Source organism: Terrapene carolina, unplaced genomic scaffold (genome assembly GCF_002925995.2).
Source record: "Terrapene carolina triunguis isolate 2854851 unplaced genomic scaffold, T_m_triunguis-2.0 Scaffold113, whole genome shotgun sequence".
Taxonomy (NCBI): domain Eukaryota; kingdom Metazoa; phylum Chordata; order Testudines; family Emydidae; genus Terrapene; species Terrapene triunguis.
Window position 1 is genome coordinate 2,618,759 of NW_020664464.1, and position 27,438 is coordinate 2,646,196.

At 38.2% G+C, this 27,438-nt stretch overlaps 1 protein-coding gene across 1 annotated transcript in view; it reads right to left on the minus strand.

The window, feature by feature from the left end:
- Positions 1–23,735: 23,735 nt before the first annotated feature.
- The window catches only part of ZDHHC21 (zinc finger DHHC-type containing 21), a 50,328-nt gene continuing 46,625 nt past the window's right edge, over positions 23,736–27,438 (minus strand). Inside the window, exons 6-7 of the mRNA XM_024211091.1 lie at positions 24,405–24,448; positions 23,736–23,895 (exon numbers count right to left, since the gene is read on the minus strand). Coding sequence (XP_024066859.1) covers positions 23,763–23,895; positions 24,405–24,448 — 177 coding nt within the window. The 3' untranslated portion in view covers positions 23,736–23,762. The remainder of the gene's footprint in view (positions 23,896–24,404; positions 24,449–27,438) is intronic.

The window sequence follows — 27,438 nt, forward strand, 5'->3', positions numbered from 1 at the left end:
CCAAACTACTAGTGACTGGTGGAAGTCACTGGCTAAGCACCTGGAACTAGAGTTTCCTGATGTGCTAAACCAACTTTTGATAGCAGTAGCCTCTTCTGCAGGTGCAGAGAGAATATTTTCTTCATTTCAGTTTAGTCAACTAATTCTGAACAATGACTAGTTAATTCAAAGTTAAGAAAACAATTGGGAGTTAAAAACCAGGAACGCTTGTTTTCCGCTTTCAATCTATGAACAAAAACTAGTTGTGAAAGGAGATCTTCTAGTTCTAAAATCTTGAATATGGTGACCAGAAACAATTTGCAAACTACAAGTAATACTTCCTTGGCTTAATAATCAGTTAGTTTTAAATTCAAAACATTTTGATGAACTTTTTTTATGCATCCAGCATATTTAATGTGGTTCTTAATAAAAAAATCAAATGCTGTTTTTGTGCATTTTTAATTGAATTTAAATTTCCATCCAAATAGAGCTTTACACACATTTCAAATAAAAAATTAATCTAGTAAATAGTTAAGCTCTATAATTGCTTAAACGTGTATAGATACAATGTTATTCTCCTAGTCAGCAAATAGAAGCACCAAATTTAACGTAAAGGCTATATTTGGTTGCAAATCAACATCTTTTAATGCTTACCAACCAAGGAGTCACAACCTTTCTTTAGGAAATAACTGGACAGCACAAATGCAAAACATGATTAAAATCAATGATTTAACGAAGTTTCCTGCTTGCTAAGTTAAATAATGATTAAAATAGGTGATTTAGACACTCTGATTTAAATCAAACCACACTGCTCTGAGTTGAATCTGTTATTTTGCAGTTATGTATCTGTGACCAGAGATACAATCAACACATTTTCTTAATTTAAAGAAACATCTTTGTTTCACAGTATCTAGGCAGTGCAAAGAACAACCAAATAGATTTTAATTTTCAGATGGTGCTATAGTTAATGGTGATACCTATCATTATCATGTTTTATGGTATCTATCACCAAACCTGAATTAGTCTTTTCCTATATATTTTCATCAAGATTCTCATAAGCAGTCTAGCCCGATGACCTACACATTGCCCTGCAGGGGCACTGGCGACAGATCAAGTAACTGTTCCTGAGGTGAGCTGGGGTTGGATACATCACAATGGCAATACTGTCCAACTGTGGAAAAGGGAATGGTATAGTGGACATTATGTTTCCGTGGCAACTTGAAAGTGGTTTTATAAGTCCACTGAAGTGTATCTTTCCTGCCCTAGAGACAAAGTGTGGCAATGCTACTTACCAGTCCATTTGTAACAACGGATGATATTAAACACCAACTACTAGGGATAAACATTTTTAAATAGGCAGGCCTGGTTAATTTGCAACCAAGAGTCCTAAAACAGTCTGAAGAGACCTCTGGCCTGCTGATGTTAATTTTAAATAAAATTCTGGAGTACCAGGGAAATGCCAGAAGCCTAAAAAGTGCTGATGTCACGCCAATATTCAAAAAAGACAAGCCGGATGACTTGGGTAATTATAAGCCAGTTAGCCTGAAATCAGTCCCAAGGAAGATAATGGAAAAGCTGATATAGGATTCAATCATGAAAGAATTAAAGGATGGGAATACAATTAATATCAATCAATATGGGTTTATGGAAAGCAGGCCTTAATAAACAAACCTGATTTAATTCTTTATGACTTTGGTTGATAAAGGTTACTGTGGAGTTGTAATATTCTTCCATTTTTGTACTGAACAGCAGCCTGACTAAAATATTAGCCCTACACAATATCACTAAAACACACATTAAATGGATTAAGAACTGGCTAAATGACAGATCTCACAAAGTTGTTGTTAGTGAGGAATGATCATCAAAAGGGAGCATTTTTAGTGGGGTTCTGCAGGGATCAGAACTAGGCCCAACATTATTCAATATTTGTATCAATTATCTTGAAGTACATATAAAATCACAGCTGATAAAATTTGCAGATGACACAAAGACTGGCATAGTGATAAATCACGATCAGAGCTGACATACAAAAAGTTCTGTATCACTTGGTGTGTTGGACCTATTTGAATAAAATGTGCTTTAATATAGCCAAATGCAAGGTCATACATTTAGGAACGAAGACTGGAGGTTAAACCTACAGAACAGGAGACTGTATCCTGAACAGTAGTGACTAAAAAGGATTTAGGGGTCATAACGGACAAGTAACTCAACATGAGCTCCCAGTATGATGGTGTAGCAAAAAGAGTCATGTGATTCTTGGAGATCTAAGGAGGGGAGTAGTAAATACAAGCACTGAGGTTATTTTACCTCTGAATATGGTATTGGTGAGACCAATAGTACAATACTGTATCCAGTTCTGGTGTCCACAGTTTAAAAAGGATGGTGAAAAAACTGGAGAAGGTGCAGAAAAGAGCCACAAAAATGATTTGAGGGCTGGAGAAAATGCCTTACAGAGAGATACTTAAAAAACTCAACCTGTTTAGTTTTTCAAAAAGAAGATCAATAGGCGACTTCATTTCAGTATATAAGTAACTTCACATGGAGAAAATACCAGGTACAAAACGGCTCTTTAATCTAGCAGGAAAAAGAACCAATGGCTGCAAGTTAAAGTCAGACAAATTCAATTTAGAATAAGGTACAATATTTTAATAGTGAGTTTGATTAGCCATTGGAATAAGCTTCCCAGGGAAGTGGTGGATTCTCCATCTCTTGATGTCTAGAAATCAAGGCTGAATGTCTTTCTGGAAGATGTGCTTTAGTCAAACGCAAGTTATTGGGCTCAATGCAGGGGTATCTGGCTGAAATTCTATGACTTGTGTTATAAAGAAGGCAGCCTAGATGATTTAATGGTCTTTTCTGGATTTAAAATCTAACATTCTATCCATCTGTTGTGATGGAGTAAACAGGGATTATAGAAAATATTGCCCAGGGTGAAAGGGTGGGCAAGAACTTAAAAAACCTTTACTGGGTAAACTAACCCTTTGCTTGAGTAGCTTATGGAGACATGTTGCATTCCTTTGCCCCATCAACTTAGCCAAAATAGCTTGAGCTTTAGGGACCATCTGTAGGTAAAAACAAATGATGGTCAAGGTAGTGGAGAATTTTGCAATTACCATCCACCACTCATTGTCTGCATCACATATTGCTTCAGTAAGGGACTGCCTTCGGGCAGGGCAATGTGAGCACCCGCCCAGGGTCACCGTGGTGCAAAGGCCAGGGGCTCAGGCTTCTCCTCGCTGCCTGCAGGGTGCAGCCTAGTGTGGCAGGAGCCTCTGCTTCCCAGCTCCTGAGCAGAGGCCCCCCTCGCTGCCCCATGAGTGCTCCAAGTCCTGCCTTCGCACTCTGTGACTGGGAGCCCGGCTCTTCCCCACTTCCTCCCCCCAGACTGTCCCAGCCCCACCGGTCCTCTTTCCATGGGCGGCCTAAATGAAAGCCATGCTGCCCAATGGATGGTGTGTGGCGTCTCGGCCAGCCAATGGGAGCTGGAAGTTCCCCTCTCAACCTGGAAGAGGCTGGCAAGGGAAGGGAAGGGACTGGGAACTAAAACTTCAGGACAGAGACCAGTGCCCCAGCTCCCAGCCCCCGCCCCCAGGAAACCCCCTCTTGTGCCCCCCAGCTCCCAGTCCCCCCCCCCAGGAAACTCCCTCTCTGTGCCCCCAGCTCCTAGCCTCCTCACCAGCTCCCAGGGTACCCCTCCCTGTGCCCCCTGCTCCTAGGCGACCCCTTCCCCGTGCCCCCAGCAGCCCTCAATGTGCCTCTAGGTCCCAGTCCACCCAGCTCCCAGGGGGCCCCTACCTATGCCCCCACAGCTCCCAGGAGGCCCCTCCCTCTGCCACACGGGTCCCAGCCTCCCAGTTCTCAAGGCCTCCCCATTCCCCCCCAGTTCTCAGAGTGTCCTTCATGTTTTCAAGGTCCACTCCTGCATACTATACTGACCCCACAGTTCCCCAATATCCCCAGCTCTCAGGGGCTCCCCCTTTTTCTTACTCATCCCAAAGGGAGGTGTTAGTGCAGGGGGTTGGGGCTATTTTGGGAGCCAACCTTCCACCATCACCACCCACCCTAGCTACCTTCAGTGTACTGGAGCATTTTAACCTCCCTCTCCCCTAATAACCCACCTTCCCTGGGACACGGGAGGGGCACCTGAATATTGGGGATGCTCAGTATTGGGGTGGGAAGAGATCTGCCCTTCTGGAGCCCCCATGTCACTGCCCCACCCCGTATCCTAACACCAATGTGATTCTATGCTGAGTGGGTGAGTTTGGGAGGTGCAGGAGAGATATGACTCTGCCCCAGAGCCTGCTCACCCTGTCCGAGTACGGAAGACTTCCTACTACATTGTCTTGGCTGTCCTGCTCAACGACCAGATGAAGGGGTCCCTGTAGCACTGGCTAGGGGAGTCAGTGACTGCTGTAGGGTTTCCTATGATGCCCATCACCATGGCATCCAGATGTGAGTCACCGCAGGGCAAGACTAGCCCTACATGTGGCTGACGTGCTCAGGAGGGTGCCGTGGCTAAGAGGCAAGAAGCAGGGTGGGGCTGAAGTGCGAGGTTATGGAAGGGAGTTTGGGGCAATGAGGGGTGGGGGTGAGAGGCAGCAGGGGCTGAGGTGGCGGGGGTGGAGAGGGGAGCCTGGGAAGGCAGCTGGGGCTATGGACACCAAAATACAAGTGTGTCCAGGGTGCTATTTTCCCTGAGGCTGGCCCTGCTCTTCTCCCTCTTGACTACACTGTTCCCCTGAGAATGGCAAGCACTCACAGTGCCTTGTGGAATCACCTAAAAGACTTCTCCATGCTTCAGCAAGCAGGAGGAATAAGGACACTGGTGTTAGAAAAGCAACGTATCCCGAATATTCTGTAGAAAGGCTGCCTCTCACCAGCAACTGCATAAAGCAAACCAGTAAGCAAAAAGTTTCCTCAATTAATCTTTGAGAAATCATTGTTATAAAGCTTGCATGTGAAGCAGCATGCTTCAGAACCTGCTTGAATGTGTTCTTTTGTGCATATATAGGCAAAAATGAGACTCTATGATATTTGTTACCAAAAGCCGGCCTCTCTTCTCCCACATTCTCTCATCCCCTCTCCACCTGCTCCTATTGGCTGGGGACACACTTGGTTAGTGCTTTCAAGTGATATGCTTAGTCCTCCATAATGTCATAGGTTACTACACATGAATGCAAAACCTTAGCCTCCCTGAGGTCCTCCTTTCCAACAGGTTGCCTTTCCTTCAGTGGAATGTGAATACCTATCAGCCAGGTCTGGCTCAGACTTAAGAGAAAATCTTTCTGCTCACGAAGCTTATGAATTGTTCTTTATTTTCTCTTGCAAAAGACATCCCCCTTGCACTCTTTTTTTACTCAGGCTTTGGTTTTAGTGTTGCCAGTACAGTGTGGTATATAAGGCTCCCATTGTTTCTATGTTTTGAGGAGCACAATGTGGCTGCTTTAGATAAAAGCCCTGTCTTTTTCCTCATCAAAGCAACGTTTATCTTCCCTCCAAATCACTTTTTTCTTTCTTTTCTTTGCAATCAATACAGCCATCAATCAATAAATACTATATACTAAGCAAATACATTTCTTGTGTTTTTTAAAATCACTCCTATAATGTCTCAATGTATATTTCACGATGTGGGAAAAATATACATACATCATTAACTAAACTAAAATGCAACAATTATTGAATCCAAAATTATTATATGTAGCAATTCATTGCCAGAGATTTTCTAGTCTTGTTTTTAAATAGTAAGACATGATTAAGTAATGAATAAACTTTACTGTGCAATTAGTAAGACATCTGTCAAACCTAAACGGAATTTAAAGGGGAGTATAAGATAAGACTGATATCAATGATGATAGTCTAGAGAACAAGAGTTGCCAATGTTTGCATATTAAAAAAAATGTAGGTACTCATCCCATCTAATGCCTCCATCACCATTATGATTTCTCAAGAGGATAACAAAAATATGTGATTCCAGAATGCAGCTTCTTCCCCCGCGCCTCCCCAGACAGAGTATACAGAATCTATACATCAGAACTATGTTCCAGAGAGTATTTCTCAGTCCCCTAGGGATTTTTAGGCTTCTATATAGATGACAAATTATATTGCCCAAGATTTTCAAAAACAGGTGCCTAAAGCTAGACTCCTAAGTCTATATTTTTGTGCCAAAATAAGTGGTCTGATTTACCAAAGTGATCAGCTAATTCCACAGTAAATTGCCAATAATTATAATGTACATGGCAGTACGAATTTCTGAGATCATTAACATTTCCTGTTCATATTTTAAAACAAAAAAGTTTTTAAAAAAGAAAACCTCCAAGCCTGTAAATTGTGCCTCCAAGTAGTTTGTTGTCCTCCCTACTCAAATACCTTCATTTATTTGTTACAAAGACTAGTTAGATCTTGTCATAAATTAGACTGGAAGCTCTTTGTGGCAGAGATGTGTGTTCACACAGCTCCTAAACACGAGGTCCCAATCCTGATTGACAAGAGACAAGTGGATATAACAATACGTTGAAGGAGGGAAAGAGGAAAGACATGGGTAACAAGGACACAACACATGTTCCCACAAGCTAGTTATGTGCATTATTTGGTGGTTTCAAATAATTTAAAATTGTTTAAAAAAAAATACAAGGGTGGTATTTTCAAAACGTTTACTGTTTTCCTAACAATTACTTCAATGGAAGCACAATTAGGCCAACACTGAGCTCTTTGGAAAAATCTCTTCCAAAGTAAATAACATAGGTATTAGCAATCCCCACTGACAATCCAACTAGCCATAATCACCTGGGCAAGTTCCCATAAGCAAGAAAAATGTTAAATAATGCTAAATAGCTGCTATTAGTGGCCTAATAACATATAAAGATAGTAAATCATCCAAAGCGAGAAAAATGTATAAAACTTCATGAAGGAGTTTTTCTTGGTAACAGGCAGACCAGGGTGAAAAAGACCTTAATTTATGACAAATCTCTAAAAGCCAGTTTTGTCATGGAAATGACAGCCATGATAAGCATGCCTCCTTAAATGTAGCAGCCAGCTAAAGAAATGGAAAATAGTTGATCTTGCCATTCTTTTTCTACTGCAATCTCTTCAACCAGTGAAGAATTAAGACGTTTTGCTTCCATGGGATGAGACTACAAAATGTTGTCATCCAACCAGGAATTAATGTGTGAGCCCTCTACCTGTAAACTCTCCTTGATACTGGTTTAAATATGGCAATACATTAAATAGAGCACAAAGTGATCAGAAAATCAATTAATAAGCCATAACTAAACATACAACCAAATCATATGTATATGAAAATGCTTTGAAAAGTTATCTGTGTATCCTTTTGCTCTTTGGACCATTAGATGTGGCCCTGAGCCTTGGCTCCCCAGTGCACAGATAAATGACACAGTTTCCAGACATTATACACTTAAGTAAAATGAGATGTGTATCCCAGTTTCTATGGTTTCCTGTTAAAATGCGCACGAAACCCACATCCCCCCTCAACACAATTTAAAAATTTAAAATATGAGGAGGAACAGGGGGAGGTAGTGTACAGATGTGGTCTAACACCACTCCCTCCAAAATGACCAACAGCTCTGTAAGAAAGCAACAGTAGAAAGCGGATATTGGTAGACTTTTTGTGACCTACTCCACTGGAAACATGAAGTCAAAAGAGTGGTCAAGTATTAAGGAGCAAGCTTTCTTTAACCTCTCCACTGTTTCCCCTCTCTCCTACCCAAGACACTTTGTATCATGATATTGATGCCAATGGAGCTATGACAATTTACACCAGCTCGGGGTCTGTCCACCTCCCCAGACACACAGTATGGAACAATCAGTGACATTTTAATTATGCAGCTTCATTCACTCTAAACTTGTGAGAGCACTATGACACAGATAGCCCTTTCTCCTATGTCACAGTAATGATTTGTCCCTATCTTTTTGGTATTTATCACAATATTGTAATTGATGTCGGGTGTCAAAGATTGCCAGCTCACGGCGCACACAAATCTCCTAATCTCAAGCCCCATCCTAATATCAATTAAAATCTTCATAGTAATCTGTAGAACTAAATTACACCTAATTTAGGTTCTTATCTAGCCCTCATTACTGTAGTATCTGAGCACCTCACAATCTTACCCTTATAACACCCCTGTGAAGGAGAGAAGTGCTATTATCCCCAATTTAACGAATGGGGAACTGAAGCTCAGAGACTAAGGCCCAGATGCACAGAGCTACTTAGGCACCTAATTCCCTTTGAAATCAATTGAGTTAGGTGCCTAAATACATCTGTGAATCTAGGCCTAAGGGACTTACCCAAGGTCATATGAGAATTCTGTGGCAGAGGAGGGAATTGAACCCAGGTCTCTCAAGTATCAATCTCAAGTCAAGTAGCACCTGGACACTACAGGACCATCCTTCTATTCAATACCTGTTGCTGTTATCAAGAAGGAATAATCATACTTTGCATTTATATAGATCACAAACCATATACTTACACCACTTGGAAGCAAGGAAAAGACAAATGGAATCCAATACTGGGCAGGGAGGGATTTGGGCCAAGGATACACGCAAATGTTAGCTTCAGGTTATTAAAAATAGAATCTGTGCAGCATATCCTATCCATATAATCATCAAGACCTAGTTGAATGTTGTATTTGGGGATAAATTATATTACTGGGGCTTGAAATAACCATTATTTCTCAACAGCACCTGTCCATTTCAATTATGTACAGGTCTGTATTTCTGAAACACAAAATGTTGGTCGACTGCATAAAGTCTATTTCAGAATGTGTCTGATCTCAAGCTAATCCTTTGGTAAAGGGAGTGTTTTTGAGAAGGGAAGTCTAATAAGAAAAATATTGTTCAACTAGAGGACATACAAAGAATGTGCTGTGACTGATAGAAGTTCTGGTCTGTTTTTTTTTAATTAGCTGAGCTGTATTTTACTCAAATTAACACATCCTCCATCCTTCCTCAAGCCTGTTTACTCAGCTGGATGTCCACAGGGTCCAATTTTCCCTCCAATTGCCCTTGTATACTAATATAATCGCTGCTCGTATGGGTAATTGGTCAGACTACAGCAGGGTTTGCATGCATTTGTTCATCTGTACTACCTGGCAGGCACTCTCACAATTTACAGCCTCAAAGTATTATTGAATACTTTGTTTCATTCCATTCATAAAAGGACTAGACATATCTAGAAATCTTTCAAAAAGCTTTAAGCATTTCAAATATTGCAGCATATATACTTTTTTTTTTAAATAAGTGCCAAAAGGTCTGTTCCACACATCAGAAAGGAGACAAACATGATTCATTTGTTTCTAATTTATAAAATAAAGTAGCAGAGATCAACCAGATTTGAAATTATTACATGGGGAAAGAGCCCAGTAAAACTCCAGACAAGAAAAACTGACATTACTGGCAATAAGTAGGAATTGTTTTCTCTGGAATATACAAACAATATAGAATTTTACAGGGCAGTTTTATGCTTTTGTGGAAGGATCATTATAAAAGTGATTTTATTATCATTATCATTATTATTAAAACAATCAGGTTTTTGGTTTGAAATAGAACAAGCAAGTCGTGTGTCATGAAACATCATCAAGTAGTAAGCCATTACTCGTGAAGTACCACAACTCAGCCATTTTAATAATTTCCTTGAATGCCTGACAATCACCCTTTTTCTTTTACTCATGATTCTTGCGGTGGAACCATCCTTGGAGTTGGAATGAGCAATTTCCCTTCTCCCATCACTGCTAAATCTAGTTTGTTTCAGGGTTCAATTTCTTCTCACCCACATTTTACTTAACAGCTTTCTTTTTTTTTCCTCTCTCTCTCTTCCCCATATCCTTGTGTAGCCATCACCATATCTTACCTCTCACCTGGAAGGCAGAACTGCTGCAATCAACTAGAAGGTACATTAATCAAGATGGTGTTCTTTTGTAAAATCAGGCTTCATGAACGATGCTGGATTGTACAGGCCCGCAGATCTTTAGATGTGGTAAGTCTAATATTTATGGACTTTTTGCCTCACAATGCTTCCACAGACAATATCTATTTTATAATAGAACAAAATATGCAACTGCTCTGTATCTGGAACTCTGACATCAATGAAAATTATGCACAGAGTGTGGCTGCAAAATCAGGCCCATTTAAGCAGTACAAAAGAAAAAAAAAAGCAATATTCTAAGAGTAGTTCTCCTTTCCAAGACCTGCAGGAAAGAGGGTTATGAGAGAGGGAATGAGGTTAGATGCACTGCAGAATAAATAAAAGCAAATTTAGCCATAATGGAGGCAATAAGACTCTAGAATACATAATACTTTCTCTACTCCTGTTCATTTTTGGATCATATCAACATAGAAATATATTTTAGATGCAGAATTATTAAAGCAAATAAATATGATGCAAATCTGAAACAGACTGAGAAAATATTAGCAAGGTGTTTACAGCAAATAAATAAATAATGCAGCAATTTAAACTGTAATCTGATTTTTAAATGATGGCCAGAGGAGGAAAAACAGAGAATGTTTTATTTTTATTTAAAAATAAAATTTCTAAAAATACAGTACATAATACATGTCAATAAAAATAAAAATATCCACAATGTAACAAATCATTCTGGAAAGAAAAATAGAAATATTACACAAATAAAACAATCATCAAAATAAATATAAATCATTGTTTATAACATGGATACACATTTCACGTTTTGATTTAATAAAAAAGAATACCCGAGCAAGTGTCCCTGTTTTGGTACCCTTCTCCCATTCACCTCAGACATCATGCATTGATTATTTATGCACTTCTTTTGCTAAACTTCAGCACTAGTCATTCTCAACATATCTAATGTAAACAGTATTAAAGTAACTGGAAACAGTCAAGGTAAAATAGAGAACAAAACAATAAAAAACAACACCACGCAGATTAAGTGAATTACAAAATTCAGAAAGCCCAAATTACAAAATTTGATATCGATGGCTACAGAATATATTTTATTATGGCACTTAGGTTGAAAACCGTTAAGGAGACAGGGTATCTATATAATCTTCAGTATTGTAGACCTGGGAAAGTTAGTTTACGTATATTCAGAAAAATATTGATTTTTCCCTCAAATGTGCACATATCATGAAGTTTGCCTCAGATTTCCTGTATAACTTGAGAAATGTATATTCTACTTTAGGTCCAAATTATGCCTAAGAGGTATACAGGTAGAACTCTACTGAAGTTAATGGGAGCAACAGAGCAGATTTTGAACCTTAGGTTCTAGTTCAGCAAGGGACTACTCATGCGCTTCAAGGTAGCCATATGCTTAAGTATCTGCTGAATCAGGCTCTTATTGTCTGAAATGCTCAGCTATATTGTACTAGTTTTTAGGAGTGTTTTGGAAGAGGATGCTTTTTAAAATATCCAGTACGGGATAAAGGCATAACAGAACAAAATGGCTGATTTGGGATTTGAAGGCAGCTCTTCTAACTCTGTCCAACAGCACTGTCCACACACACACACACACACACACACACACATTTTTTTAAAATATAAACAGCACCATCCCCTGACCCCCAAAAGGTTTTGAAATCTTGCCATTTTGACCAGTCCAGATCATAATTAGCCTTATCCAAGAGAAATGACTATTTTTCCTTTTATAAAGGCAGGGAACAACTGCCAGTATGTATTCTGCACTCTTAACTATCTTCAACCTGAACTACACACACAAAAATTAAACATTTACAATGCTTAATTTACAGTATATTGTTTACAATGACAATACTATTTTGATATAAACAACATACAGATCAGGCATCTATTGCATTTCATTTGGTTTTCAAATATCTTTGAACAGTACTGAAATTACCTCTTGTAATCGGTGTATTTTCAGACAGATTACTTTGATAATTTGATTAATTCAATCTGTGAAGACAGAAGTAGTTTCAATGTTGTATTTTTTCAGTTACAAAATGTTTTTATAATAATTTCAAAGCCTAGTATTGTATCTATATTCAACAGTGAAATGGATTACTTTTAGTGGTTTGATTTTGAACAAATTTAAACATGTTTTGCTTTGATTGTCTGCCTGGTGCCGTTCTGAACATGCATTTGTTACCTCCTGGTAACTGAAGTAAATATTCCTTATTAGTTAATGAATTGTCTGATTTAACATTATGTATGGCTTTCCATCATTTTTAGATGGATTTCTAAAGAGATCAGATCTGTGTTTTATTGGCGAAGAGAGAGAAAATAGTGGCCAGTAACAGTATCATTGGCTAAAGCTATACAGATGGCAATTTCTTCTACATATCTGGAATTTTTTGTTAAGCTTTCAAAGATTTTGCAGAGAACAATATAAGCAGTCTGCATGCTTTACAAAATTATAGCCCTTTAGCAACCAGTTCCTCTTCTGCTTCTATCCCAATCCACTCCCGAAACTGTAATGCGTGCTGAGATGAGATGGATACATTTCCTACTTCATAGGAAAGATAGGAAGTATGGCAAGAGACCATCCTGGCTTAACCAGGAGATATTCAATGATCTAAAAATCAAAAAAAGAGTCCTACAAAAAGTGGAAACCAAGTCAAATTACAAAGGATAAATATAAACAAACAACACAAGTATGTAGGGACAAAATTAGAAAGGCCAAGGCACAAAACGAGATCAAATTAGTCAGAGACATAAAGGGTAACAAGAAAACATTCTACAAATACATTAGAAGCAAGAGGAAGACTCAATGGGGGGTGGGGAACAGTAACAAAATGTGGAAATGGCAGAGGTGCTTAATGACGTCTTTGTTTCAGTTTTCACCAAGAAGGTTGGTGGTGATTGAACGTCTAACATAGTGAATGCCAGTGAAAATGAGGTAAGATCAGAGGCTAAAATAGGGAAAAAACAAGTTAAAAATTGCTTAGACAAGTTAGATGTCTTCAAGTCACCAGGGTCTGATTAAATGCATCCTAGAATACTCAAGGAGCTGACTGAGATATCTGAGCCATTAGCGATTATCTTTGAAAAGTCATGGAAGACAGGAGAGGTTCCAGAGGACTGAAAAGGGCAAATATAGTGCCAATCTATAAAAAGGGAAATAAGAACAACCTGGGGAATTATAGACTAGTCAGCTTAACTTCTGTACCCAGAAAGATAATGGAGGAAATAATTAAGCAGTCAATTTTTAAACATCTGGAAGATTGTAAGGTGATAAGTTACAGTCAGCATGGAATTGTCAAGAACAAATCATGTCAAACCAACCTGATAGCTTTCTTTGACAGGGTTACAAGCCTTGTGGATGGGGGGGAAGCAGTAGACGTGGTATATCTTGACTTTAGTAAAGCTTTTGATACTGTCTCGCACGACGTTCCCATAAACAAACTAGGGAAATGCAACCTCAATCGAGCTACTATAAGGTGGGTGCATAACTGGTTGGAAAACCATTCCCACGGAGTAGTTATCAGTGGTTCAGTCATGCTGGAAGGGCATAATTAGTGGGGTCCCGCAGGGATCAGTTCTGGGTCTGGTTCCGTTCAATATATTCATCATTGATTTAGATAGTGGCATAGAGAGTACACTTAAAGTTAGTGGATGATACCAAGCTGGGAGGGGTTGCAAGTGCTTTGGATGATAGGATTATAATTCAAAATGATCTGAACAAATTGGAGAAATGGTCTGAAGTAAATAGGATGAAATTGAATAAGGACAAATGCAAATTACTCCACTTAGAAAGGAACAATTAGTTGCACACATACAAAATGGGAAATGACTGCCTAGGAAGGAGTGCTGTGGAAAGAGATCTGGTCATCATAGTGGACCACAAGCTAAATATGAGTCAACAGTGTAACGCTGTTGCAAAAAAAGTGAACATCATTCCGGGATGTATTAGCAGGAGTGTTGTAAACAAGATACGAGAAGTAGTTCTTCCACTCTACTCTGCGCTGATTAGGCCTCAACTGGAGTATTGTGTCCAGTTCTGGGCAGCACATTTCAGGAAAGATGTGGATTAAATTATAGAAAGTTCAGAGAAGAGCAACAAAAATGATTAAAAGGTATAAAAACATGATCGATGAAGGAAGATTGAAAAAAATTGGGTTTATTTAGTCTGGAAAAGAGAAGACAGAGTGGACATGGTAACAGTTTTCAAGTACATAAAGGGTTGTTACAAGGAGGAGGGAGAAAAGTTGTTCTCCTTAACCTTTGAGGACAGGACAAGAAGCAATGGGCTTAAATTGCAGCAAGGGAGGTTTAGGTTGGACATTAGGAAAAACTTCCTAACTGTCAGGGTGGTTAACCACTGAAATAAATTGCCTAGGGAGGTTGTGGAATCTCCATCACTGGAGATTTTTAAGAGCAGGTTAGACAAACACCTGTCAGGGATGGTCTAGATAATACTTAGTCCTGCCATGAATGCCAATACTCATTTGCAATTCTAGAAAAGATAGGATGCCCACCAACCCTGTTAAGTCTTATATGTTCATTCCACAACAACATGAGAGCAACTGTCCAGTTTGATGGGTCCACTTCGGACAGCTTTGAGATGAAAAGTGGAGTGAAGCAAGGATGTGTTCTTGCCCCTACGCTCTTTGGAATCTTCTTCTCTGTTCTATTGAACTTTGTGTTTAAGGACATGAAAGATGGAGAGTATCTCCACACAAGATCAGATGGGAAACTCTTCAACCTGTCCCAACTTAAGTCAAAGACCAAAGTCAAAAAGGTGCTAATCAGGGAACTTCTATTCACTGATGCTGCTGCCCTCATAGGCCACAATGAAGATCTACTACAAGAACTCATGGACTGCCTTTCAAGTCCCTGTCAGGCATTTGCTCTCACCATCAGCATCAATAAAACAGTTGTATTAGGACAGGGGGTTCCACAAGACCCTTCAATTACTTTAAATGCAAACCAGCTAGAAGTAGTCCAAGAGTTCAGCTATTTAGATTCTACAGTGACACCAACCTTTCACTGGATGAAGAACTAAATGTTTGCATTGGAAAGGCTTCCACCACCTTTAGCAGACTAACTAAAAGAGCATGGAACAACTCAAAGCTTACCATCAAGACCAAAATGCTAGTGTACCAAGCTTGCGTCCTCACCACTCTCATGTATGGTGGGGAATCATGGACAACTTATGCTCATCGGGAGAAAAGGTTAAACAGTTTCCACCTACGTTGTTTACGCCGCATACTCAACACCAAATGGCAGGATAAAGTCACCAACACGGAGGTTCTTCGAAGGGCAAATTTACCAAGTGTGACAGCCCTGCTCAAGCAAAGACAACTGTGCTAGCTGGGCCATCTGAGTAGGTTGGAAGACGAGCGCATACTCAAGGACATGCTATACGGGGAGCTATCAGAGGGAACAAGAACAACAGGACGTCCCAAGCTTTGCTATAAAGGCACATGCAAGAGAGATATGAAGGAATTTGGAGTTGATCCTGACCAATGGGAAATCTTGGCAAGTGATCGTAACAAGTGGTGCCATCGTCTCCATCAGGGTATCAGGGTCCATGACAGAAGCTGGCTCCTACAGCTGAAGAGAAAAGAGCCTATAGGAAACAAGCAGCTCCCAACCAAGATACATACATTTGCAATAAATGCCAAAGATCATGCAAATCTCGGATTGGACTATTCAGTCACATGAGACATTGCAAACCATCTACAGCATAGGCTACAATTCCCACCATCTCTCGCAGATGAAAGGATGCCAACAAACATGAGTGCAGGGGACTGGACTAGATGACCTCTCGAGGTCCCTTCCAGTCCTATGATTTTTTAAATGACAGAATAAAGTGTGTCAGTGTAACATGGATGAGAGAAATATATTACATTGTGCATAAGGAAGAACTTAAGTGACTGAGATCAGTGCCACATAATTTGCTCTCAAAACCCCAGTTCGTTGAATTACCCTGTGAATTAACTGAATTGTGTCACAATAATTCAATTAAATGGCAAACACATACTTTACTATCTGGCATAATTACAAAACCATCCATAATGAACATTTAAAATCAACTATGCCAAGAACGTCTGGATACTGAGTTTTGTTAAACAGAAACTGACCTGACTGAGATTAAATCTAATTTTACAAAGCATATGTATGTGAGAACATAAGTCTCCCAAGTGGACAAAACCACTGTTGGTGCAACAGTCAGGATCTCTAAATGATACTGTAGTAGTACCAGGACACTGCATATAGTACATTTAGTCAGGAAATACTGATTTCAGGCACCCACAGTTCAAAAATAACTTGAATATTAGGTGTGTGTCAAAAACAATGCTGAAGATGAACAGAGTTCCTGCTGTGTTTTACTACATCATGAAAAAGCAGCACTAGCTCAGAATCCACAAAAGAGTATGACAGCTTTTCTGCATGTTTGCTTACACAGAACCAACAGGGAATTACATATCTCAGGATTTTAAGTAATTAAACCCCGGGCTCCCAAACCCTAAAAGACACAATATGTATTTACAGCTGCACCACAACAGAATAAAAGAAATATAACTGGAGAGATTGAGATCTAAAAATAAAAATATACCCTACACCTTCTCAGGCTGTCAAACCAGTGACTTTTCCTGTTGCCAAAGAGAGCCTCGCATGCCTGCAGCTAGAGCTAGTCAGTGGTAGTGTTCACATGACTGGGGGACTGTAATCAAGGTGCTCTCAGCCCCAGGGTGCTTGGGAGCAGAAGGACTGAGCTGGGCCTATCTATACCAGCAAAATTCCTATGTTGTAGAATAATGTTATAAAAACACAGTATGATTTTGTCTGCATAGATGGGACCAAAGTACATTATAATCAGGTGAGCCCTCAAGATTCAGATCCCCTGTTGTCAGATTATGAGTTAGTCCCTCACAAGGAAACATCAAACCTAGTGAACTTAAGCAAACTTAAGTGAACTCTGCAAAGATTTTCATTTTCACACCACACTCATCCTTATGATGTACACTTAACAATGTGCTGCAATATGCTGTTTAAATGTAAAAGTGACTAAAAAAGATAATAGATGCAGAGCAGGACTGCAAGGCAATGGTGTCTTGATTTTCAGAGAAGTCAAACACCTGCAGATTCCATTGGCTTCAACTGGAAATGTGGGTGCTTTGCACTTTCGAAAACTCAAGTGTTGTATGGGAGTTGTATTTAGACACAGCTGCCTCCTTCCCAAATAAAAAGTTTACATGTGTCATTAAAACTGACAGACAATTCGATTAGACAAATTTACTCAGCAATACAAAGCTGCCCAAAATCAGGAGTGGACTAACGCACAAGGATCTGGGCCCTACAGTTTCAGGAGACCTCCAAATTGTCTTTTGATGAGCACTAGACACCATGGGGCTGCCTATACTTTGTTGCTCTCAGCTTGGCACACGTGGAATCTGAAGGCAGCAGAGGGACAGGAGGATTGGGGCAATGTGGTGAAGCAAGTTTTTCTGCTCTTCTCAAATCATCATGGCTCCTGACTACTAACCTGATGCACATGGGGATAGTGACCTGAGGCCTAGCAGAATGCAGCAGTGTGCACAAGAGAAGCACTGAAGAAGCTAAAGAGGATGGCACAATAGCTGCCTGTTGTGATTGACAGAGATTTGGAAAAGAAAAATCCAGACCAGAGATGCTTGGCTGAGCTGAAGAGACAACCCCTGAGATATTTGTAGGTCTGACCCACGAAGACACCTTTCACTGAGAGCTTGTGGATAGATGAAGTGTTTTGTCAAGTTGCTTTTTAGTAGCAAACTCTTGGCTACAGAATGTAGTATAACAGGGGTTCTCAAACTGGGGGTTGTGAGGTTACCACCTGAAGGGTAGCGAGCTGTCAGCCTCCATCCCAAACCCTGCTTCACCTCCAGCATTTATAATAGTGTTAAATATATAAAAAAAGTGTTTTTAATTTATAAGGGGGGTCGCACTCAGAGGCCTGTTGTGTGAAAGGGGTCACCACTACAAAAGTTTGAGAGCCATTGTAGTATAAGGTGTGATGGCCTGGTGATAGAAAAAGACTGGTACTAACTGGTTTGAAGGACAAATGCAGAACAGTAATTTTTGTTCTCAGAAAATTAAATAAAAATTTCTGTTCTCTCAATGGCAGAAGTATGGGTGAAACAGGAACTTGTTATAAGCCTTGGTAAAGCAATTAATTAGTTGATTATTCCACTGTACATAACAAGGCTATATTAGCAAGAGGTGGAACAATTAATGTCCACACTGCTTCAAGCTATTCTTGTATCTTTCAGTATTGGATATCACTGAGGTACACTTAGGTGTTTATTTCACAATAGTTTAAATTGTAGCAATTTTAACGCAGATTAATATTATTTATCCTCAGTGGGACACAAGACATAGCCCTTATGCCACATATATGTGGAAGAAGTGACTATTATTTCTCAGGAGGTCAAGACTCCACCATATTTGGAACAGAACATTTAGTCTTTTTAGTAAAGGGATGTTATATCCAGTTGGAAAACTGGGCTCAGGACTAATTATAAACGCTGTTAGTTAGCTCTGTCTTGTAATACAGTTGATTAGTTAAAGCTAAAGTGGTCTCTTATTATTTGTGGTTGGCAGTAAAATCAAGTTTGGGGAAAAGGAAGGGTATAGAAATCATAGACATGTTAAATGATATGTTGTATCTTCAACATGACAGAAAAGTCTGCTATTGTTGTATTGATGCCAGAAAGGTTGGCAGATTATGTACAATTTATAAAACAAGCATAATGTTTTGCTGTGAACTAGTGAAGCCATTTACGTAACTAACGTTTCACTGACTCATTACAACAAATTCTCCGTAGCAATGATGCTCAGGTACCATCTTCATGATCAAGGCTCCTTACATAGATAACTAGAGGTTTGCTACAATACAAACTGCAACAACTCTTTGCTCATTACTGAAGAAAAATATCATTTGCATATTTACTGAATAAAACTGGGCAACAAGATGTGCTTTTAAAGAGTCCTGTGTCAAGTATTATAAGGTGATAAATGGACAAGAGGGATACAGCGTACATATAAATGGTATAGTTCCGGCTGTTTGCATCTTGTTCACAATTTAGTAAAGCTGAAACAAACAACTCTTTTGGAGCCATCCTATCTCTCTTTTTGTTGGATATGAATCTTTCTCCCCCATTCATCCTCTTATAAGATCCAAGATGCACAGGAGTTTTCCTACTGCAAAGTCTGTCCGTCCATCCATGTTCTTACATTGGCGCCCATCGTTTTAAATCCTTTGTAGCTATTCTTATTCATGTCTATCAGCTGCCTGTTTCTTCAGTGAAATGCAAACCTGATTAGTAATGTCATACCCAAGAGTGAAAAGAGAATATTTCTTAACTTCACTGCCAGCCAGAACTGTTTTTAATAACATTTACAGAGAAATTATTCTGATGTGGCACACTCATTTAAATGCCCAGCACCAAAGATATGCTGTTGGCCAACATTTAACTAGGAATCTTTCTTCCATTTAGTTTCAAAATGCCCATGCTAATAGTTGAGATGTTTTAAGTGTAATTTGAAACCACTAGCTCACGGCAAAAGATGTTAATGTTCCAAACGCCTTACTGTTCAGACTCCGACTAACCCTTCTGATACCATACTTCTACTACATCACACAACATCCCGTTGCTGAAAAGGAAACAAAATGTTTCCAGAGCACTCTCAGAGCTTGGATTTCCATTTGTATGCTGCAGTAAATATAGCTATTATTGTCTCATAGTTAATATATCTACAACAGTCAATGAAATAAGTACTTATTAGTAAGCAACCCCTTAGTACTGTTCGTATTCACAAGGTTTATGAACTTTATAGCTTGTCTATATGAGCAATTATTCTGGAGTCGCTATTCCTGATTAACCTCCTGTGTGGACACTCATTATAGATTAATAATTCACACAGGGAGTGAAATAACTACTCTGCATAAAATTAATAAAATCCTACTTTAATCTGAATTAACTTCCCTGTGTAGACGAGCCTTACAAAAGAGTAAAAGAGTAGATTAATATTAAAACCTGACCAAAGTCGCAATACAACAAAAAGGGAACAAATGCAAGAAAATAAATAGCAGCTAATATCCAGTACCATTCTAATCTCTTCAGGCTACTTTGAAATGTGGTTCTGTCCCTCTTCCAATTTTGATATCATCCACAAATTTAATCAGGATTGAATTGACACCAAAGAAACAGGCAGTTGATAGAAGCGAATAAAGCTAGCTACATGGGGTATAATATGAATAGGATTTTTTTGTTTTGGGTTTTTAAGATTAGGTGGTCAAATATATCCTCTGAACAGTGGCCACAGGAGCCCCAAACACAGGGCTACAGCTATAGGGAGAAATGTTAGTAACACGACTGCTAGAAGATCCTTTACATCTGTGACAGAAGCAGCTCTGGAGATCACAATTTCAGAACAACTGCTTTAATAAGTGAATAATATGAGAATGCTCTTGCCCTAATTTTTCAAAAATCACAAGTGATTTTGGGTGCCTAACTTCAGACACATTAAAGAGGCCTGATTTTCAAAAGATGGCTACTCAGCACTTTCTGAAAATCAAGCCCCTTAAGGAGGTCTCAAATTGGGACCCCCAAAATTTGAAGATTTTATAGAAATAAACAGCAGAAATGCAAAATGGGGTATAAAATGAAGCAGATCACTCATTACTGTTCTAATATCATTCTGTATAACTGAACATTACAGTTGCTGTGGGCAAGGTGTGGGAATGGGATTCAGAGGCTGAAAAGGCAGAGGTCTAAAAGAAAGTCCATCACTGTGAAAAAATTGGAGAACCTCTGCACTTTGGCATTACCATTCTCACATAACAGTCAAACAGACAAAATTTAAGAGTGTATCACGAAACATGAGAATGAGTATCTGGTATTTCAGCGACAGTAACTCTGATGCTTTATTTTTGAACTTTAATGTACAACACATTGCTCAAAAGGAAAGTCAGTATTGGGTTATGGAATCTATATTTTGCCTCACTTGACAAAAAGAGTAGAGTTATATAAACCACAGACCTATTCTGGGGATTTGCAAGAGGTCTGACATGTTTCATTTTTGTCTGAGGCAAGACAATAACAGTGCTTTTGTATCTGGGATAGATGCTAGAGTCGCAAGAATACAGATTCCTGCAAACCATGTACTTTGGGTGTATTTTTTCCATTCTCCCCAACAGTTATGGCTCCAAATCACCATTGTCTGAGTATGAGGCCTCAGCAGTCTATGAATCTAACCGCAGGGACATCATCTCTTCTCCAATACAAGAGCTAATGTCATTGCATGACTTGGCCAAAAGAGGGCACTTGGGGAACAAGAGATGAAAGGCTCTCCCTAAGACTTGAGTATGTGTCAACTTCACCACAAGCCCAACAGGCCAGAGTCCTAAATCATACTAGGTAAAAACATCTGCTAATCAACCAAATTGGACATCTTGTAAACTGCAGATATGCATATGTGTATACATATGTACAATTTACACTATATACATTCAGACTTTGTTTATGTTTAACTCAAGATCCGTGTCATTTTAGGATAAGGTCACAATCTAGTTATTTCCTCTTATTTGGAATATAGTTATAGAATATTAGATTTAGACTAATTACAGAGATTAAAAATAGCAAAGATTTCATGCACCCATCATTTCTTGTATAGGTACAGTTTACCAAATTTAAATGCACTGTTTACAATTCACGGTCCAATACTGCAACAATTTATGTATTGCAAATGTGTTTTCCCCAAAGTTAAGTAACTGAAAGGAAGATGTAAGAAACACAGAAAGAATAAATGTACATCCCACAATGAGTGAGTCAAGGACATTTAAACTCGTTGATCTTCTCTTTAATCAAAAGTTTCAGTGCTTTAAATCAGGGTTTCTCAAGCTTTTTGATACCAGGGACCAGCTTGCTGCCTTCCTAAACTGTATCAGGCAGATCTCAGGGACTGGTGCCATTTTACAGACTGGTAGTTGAGAAAGAGTGATTTTAAATGATACAACCTGCAAACTACACTAATTCATTATCAAGAAAAGTTAAAAAAAAAAAAATCCCAATCCTATATTTATATACATGTGTTTTGCAAAACACATTTAAGCAGAATGAAAACGACTTAATTTCCATCCAGAGTGTCACAGAGGATACAATGGGTGACTTCCTTTTTCTTAAAGGAGATGCAGCAGTTACTTTATACAGTGCCCATTTGTAAATTTCAAAGGCCACATCAGCATTTTCATCACCTCTTGGACATTTTGAACTTTGGTTTAAACATCAGCCATAAGACTGTCCCATAAAGAAACTGAGTGAAAGGAACTTTCTCTCAGAATGCTAGAAATCCCAAATAGCCTGAGATAAATAATTTTCAGCTTATGTCTTGTTTGCTTTGACTATTCACTATTTGTTATTCAATTTGAATGGTAGTCACCATATGCATGCTGTTGTTTCTGCTCTTGGTCTGGATGATAAACTTTTTACGCAGAATAGTGAGCAACACAAACTATGAATTTTATCCTTGTGAAAATTCATGAAACTTTCAAGATTCCCAAATACCTGACAATTGTTGAGACATACATGAATAACAAATAACACAGTGCTCTAAATCATAGCAAAACAAAGGCAATACTTCTATTTGTGAATCAGTTTACTATTTGACCAGCTCTAATCTTAAGGTTAACATTTCTTGTTAACTACTTCTAATAAGAAGCAACCCTCCTATCCCAGAAAAAGAGCAAAATGGTCTCCTGTCCACAAAATACACAAGAGGAAGTTAGTGCAGTTCAATTACCCTGTTTACATAGAAATTAATGCTTGTCTATAACATCAATATTTACATATAAATAAAATACTAAAGAAGTATATTCCATACACATTGCCCATTATACATAAACACCTGAAAAGTAATCCTAATTCTAGTTCTAGTAGTGACTAACCAAAACAAAATGTTAAGTATAACTTTAGTGACCACACACTACTTTGTATATTCATACATGATACCTTATATTGACTGATTAAACCTGCATTTTTAAAGTGTATGTACTCTAATATTCGTACCATATGGATTATATGTGGAATTATTGCAAGTTACAAGGAAATCTATGTGGAGAAAAGGGAAAAACATGCTTTATATCTGCATAGTTTGCCCTAGGGTGTTTGCTCTCATAGCTTTTACTGACACAGGGACAATAACTTATTGTATTAAGACTACATTTTTACAAAAGTGAGAATATAAGATATAAGATCTCCCTTTATATATTAAAAAAACTTCTGGAAAAAGTTTAGGAAAAAGTCTGCTTCTGTTAAAATACCACCTTTTTCCAGTGCTGTACTGCATGATTAATATCATGCATCATAAATAAAAGACGACATTAGAGAATTTTAAACACAATTAGCAGAAAAAGACCTTTACATAATCTAGATAAATCTACTGATAAAAAATACTAAAAAATTAAATGTAAAATGAGACACTTTGTTTGAAGTCTATTAATCTATGTAAACTTCAGTGTTTCCTTAAAAAAAAAAAAATCAAAATATCCAGTATCAAAACAAAATTGGGTAACATTGTATCTCAATCATTTATGTTTTTGTTATTAACCTCAAACACACAAGAATTTCCTCTGGAAAAATAATTTGAAAGTAAATATGCCTTAAACTTAAACTTAGAACTAGTACTAATCCCACAACAGAATCAAGATCACTATTAAAATAAAGCCTGGGGCACATTATGATGTCTAAGATTGGTGGGTGGATTTTAATTGACTTGAAGACTGTCATAGTTCTATTATCATAAAACCTGTTACACACTTCCAGCATGGAGGACCCATCTGTGCCCACCATCCATCTGTTTAGACATGATTGGCAAAGTGGTAGGGAATTCGCAGTGGTTGCCTCTGCCTGAAAGGAATAAACCACAGGATCTTCCAGCGAGTGCCAAAAACTTCTGAGAAGGTCTGCTGCCATGGCTTTCGGGGCCTCGATCTACAGAAGACAGCATTATTAGTGAAAGACAGCACTCCCATGGTGCACTTCAGTCAGCTAGAACAATATAGATTGGCTGGGGATCCATTACTGGACTCTGATGAATTGTGTCCCAGCATCACAAATACAGCTTTTCTTTCATTATGACATGCAGCTGAGATTTAACTTTGGATAGGAGAAACTGAATCTGTGTCAATCAATCAACTACAGGCAACTTCTGAAGGGGAGGAAATTTCTTGGGAGCAATTAAATACATGTCAACAACACAGTAGCAAGTGTCTTTTGATCTGTGCTTTAGAGACAAAATATAGTTTTGCTTGCTTTAGATAGGCAGGGAAGAAGAATAATCTGTAGCTATTTTATATAAAAACAAGTATAAAAATAGTGAACTACTGCTACAGAAAAGAAACAAAAGCATGGTAGCATGCAAAAACTATTACCAGTGCCTTCAGTTTTCTTTCATACACATACAGTTTTTAAACTTTACTAGTTCTTTATGTTGTACTTACATTTCTTCACAACAGTTTGACATTTTTTCTATACTTGTTGTATCCTATTGTGGGAAAGAAAACATTATTAGAAAATATTTCCTCACATACCTAAATTGCAAAAATGTTATCATTAAAGTATATAAAGAAAGAAGGAACTGACCCTTAATGTAGATTCTTTTGGAGAAAATCTAGTAGGATTACATAGAGCTATACCCCATACTAATATCAAGCCACTGTAAAATTTCATGCAGAGCAGTTTTATTCAGCCTGATAAATTATCATGCAGAAAAACTGTTTTCTGTGTAGATTTTTAAAATGGGGCACACTATCGAATGCTAACAAACAGATTAGAACCTTACTATAGCTAAATTAATCAAAATGTTATTTATCCAGAGGACATTTTAAAATAATATGCACAAAGAACAATACCTTTCCGAAAAGCACACTTCTGTCATACTTTATACAGTCACCTGTATAACGAATGTGGAGTTGTCACACAAAAGATTATCACAGGGACAAAATAAATTTCTACCACAATTTATTAAAATGTCACCACCAGCAGAAGTACTTCCAAAAGCAGATTAAGTAGTTTTTAAATATTTACTTTCACAAATATTGTAATGTGAACAGTGCCACCAAGAGTATATTAATACAGTTTCAGTGATCTCTAGGTAACTGCTGTAGATAAACGTGATTTCGCTAAAATTAAAGAGAATAAAATTGAAGAACATCTTAACTGTTTCTAAAGTGAAGATGAACCCCTTCTATAACTTATAATAAAATTCATGATTAACTTTCAAAACCAATATTGTTTGCTTCATTTGACAAAGTGCTTTAATTGATAAGCAATTTGTTTTAGCTCACAGCATTTCCAAATACATCTTTAAATGCTTCCAATGGTTGTACTTTTATGTGTTCATATTCCCAAGGTGTATGTCATAAATGAAAACCATTATTTTAGAAGTCAGTGGTACTTCAGTTTTAAACTCAAGCAACATTATAGTACTTTTGAAGGGATAAACATGGTTCATTATATCCCAGAATAATTTAGACCATTTGATCCAAAATGTAATAACTCAAAAATTAATTTTTTGAAGGCAGTTTGATATGTTTCTCTGTTAATGATTAATTTAGTCAGGTACATAATGTGTCTGTCAGATTATATACTACTTTTTGGATGAAACAAAGGGTCTGTCCCTTCTACCTGGGTAGCCAGTGAAGATTCCATTTTCTTGAATAGTGGTTTTGTCTCTCTCTGTCTTTAGCCAAAATTCCATCTTCTATTATTGTGAACTCTACAGATGCTTGAATTTTAGTTTGGCAAGCAGTTTGAGAGCTTTCAACTGAGAGGCACCAAGTACACATTGCTACCACATGATGCTCCAGTAAGTTCACATCAATGTTTTCATTTTAAATTAAAGCTCTCTTTATAGTTGCAAAGACGTTTCAGTTCTAGAAATCATCCTCTTGATAGTACCAAAAATAAAGCCACTTTTAAAACCAGTGACTAATTAGACAATTTCAGAATGGATGGTGCTGCTGTGGGACAAGCTGGTAGCTCAAACCTCTCCCTCCCTTTCTCCTCACATAATCAATACCTATTTATTAAAGCTTTGAGGCGTCATACTAGCACTTTTGTTTCCAAAAATAACATTCCAAATGTGTATTAGTATAATCTAGCTTTGTAGTATGTTCTTTTACATTGTCGACCCATTAACATTTTTTGTACTTATCTGAAAATCATAATATTTATCACTTTGGACACTGACTGCTGAAAGCAAAATTCTGATTGAGCGGTTGTGCTTTTTGACTGAGTCTACAGTCTGGCAGGGCTTTTTCATTGTTAAAGCATCAACACCTATGGAATGATAATCTAAACTGTCTCTCTCATAACCCATTACATCCTTTACATAAGTGAAAGGGTCAAATAGGAAGAGGGGAAAAGATTATAGACCTCCTTCCACGCATTTAAAAATACTAAGATTTTAGCTGGAAAGGCAGTGAATGCAGGTGGCCATCTCTCTCCCCAGAATGAAAAATTCTGAAGTCCACCTGCTAATGTTTTCAATTTACATCAACTGAATTGGAAGCACAGAATGCTTTGTGGGATACCTTTTCAGAATTTAAAGCAGCTCAACCACTTCTGAAGAGCTGTGAGTAGGCTGAAGGGAATGGGAGGAAAGGAGAGTTCCCCTTTGAAGTTCAGCTGCTTGAGAAGCACTGGCGGCTGAACTTAAGAAACCAAGTCCCCTCTGCTGCTTCCCTCCCCCAGCATGGCTTCCAATCAGCTGGGCCAATTTGAAAATTACTTTCACTTGAAAGTCAACCAATTTACCTTTTCACATGAAAGTGAAACTTCACAGCAACCTAAGAAACTCAGCAGCCATGCTTGGGGAGGAAGGACACAATGGGCATTTTTTCAGTTTGCTTCTTAGGCAGCTGAAACACAAATATCCTCCTTCCTCCTCACAGCTGACAGTTCCAATTCGAACCAATGATTCGAGGGTGAAAGGATGCAAATCCCGTTAATAATATCCTGGAACATCAGGAAGAAATACCATATTTCAGGAAGGAATGCTATTTTCCAAAGTACAAATTCTGTCCTGCTGTGAGGAAAGGCAAAGCTGCCACAGTAAAAATCCTTTAAAGACAGACCTGCACACTGGAATGAACCAAAATAATGTCTTTTTGCCCATAATTTTCTGTAATCGCTTTGAAATTAATTTTGTGTGTTATGGAATAAACTGGTTCTTGTTCACATTCCAGTTTCCTATTCTGCTTCACGCTTCAATCAGGTCAAAAAATGTTTTGGACCCAATTTTTTGCTGTGGAAATGAATGGGATAGCACAAATTTCACTACTATGACTTCAGTACAGAATCAGACAAGGAAGAAGGAAGACCTTATTTAGACACCAATATGAATGATCTCACATTTACATAGCATCTTTCATCTAGATAGAAACCAAAGCACTTTACAAGGCGTACTGATTGTACAAATGCTTCAAAGTAACCATTTTACCCATCTCTTGGGGTGAAATGTGGCAATGGTTT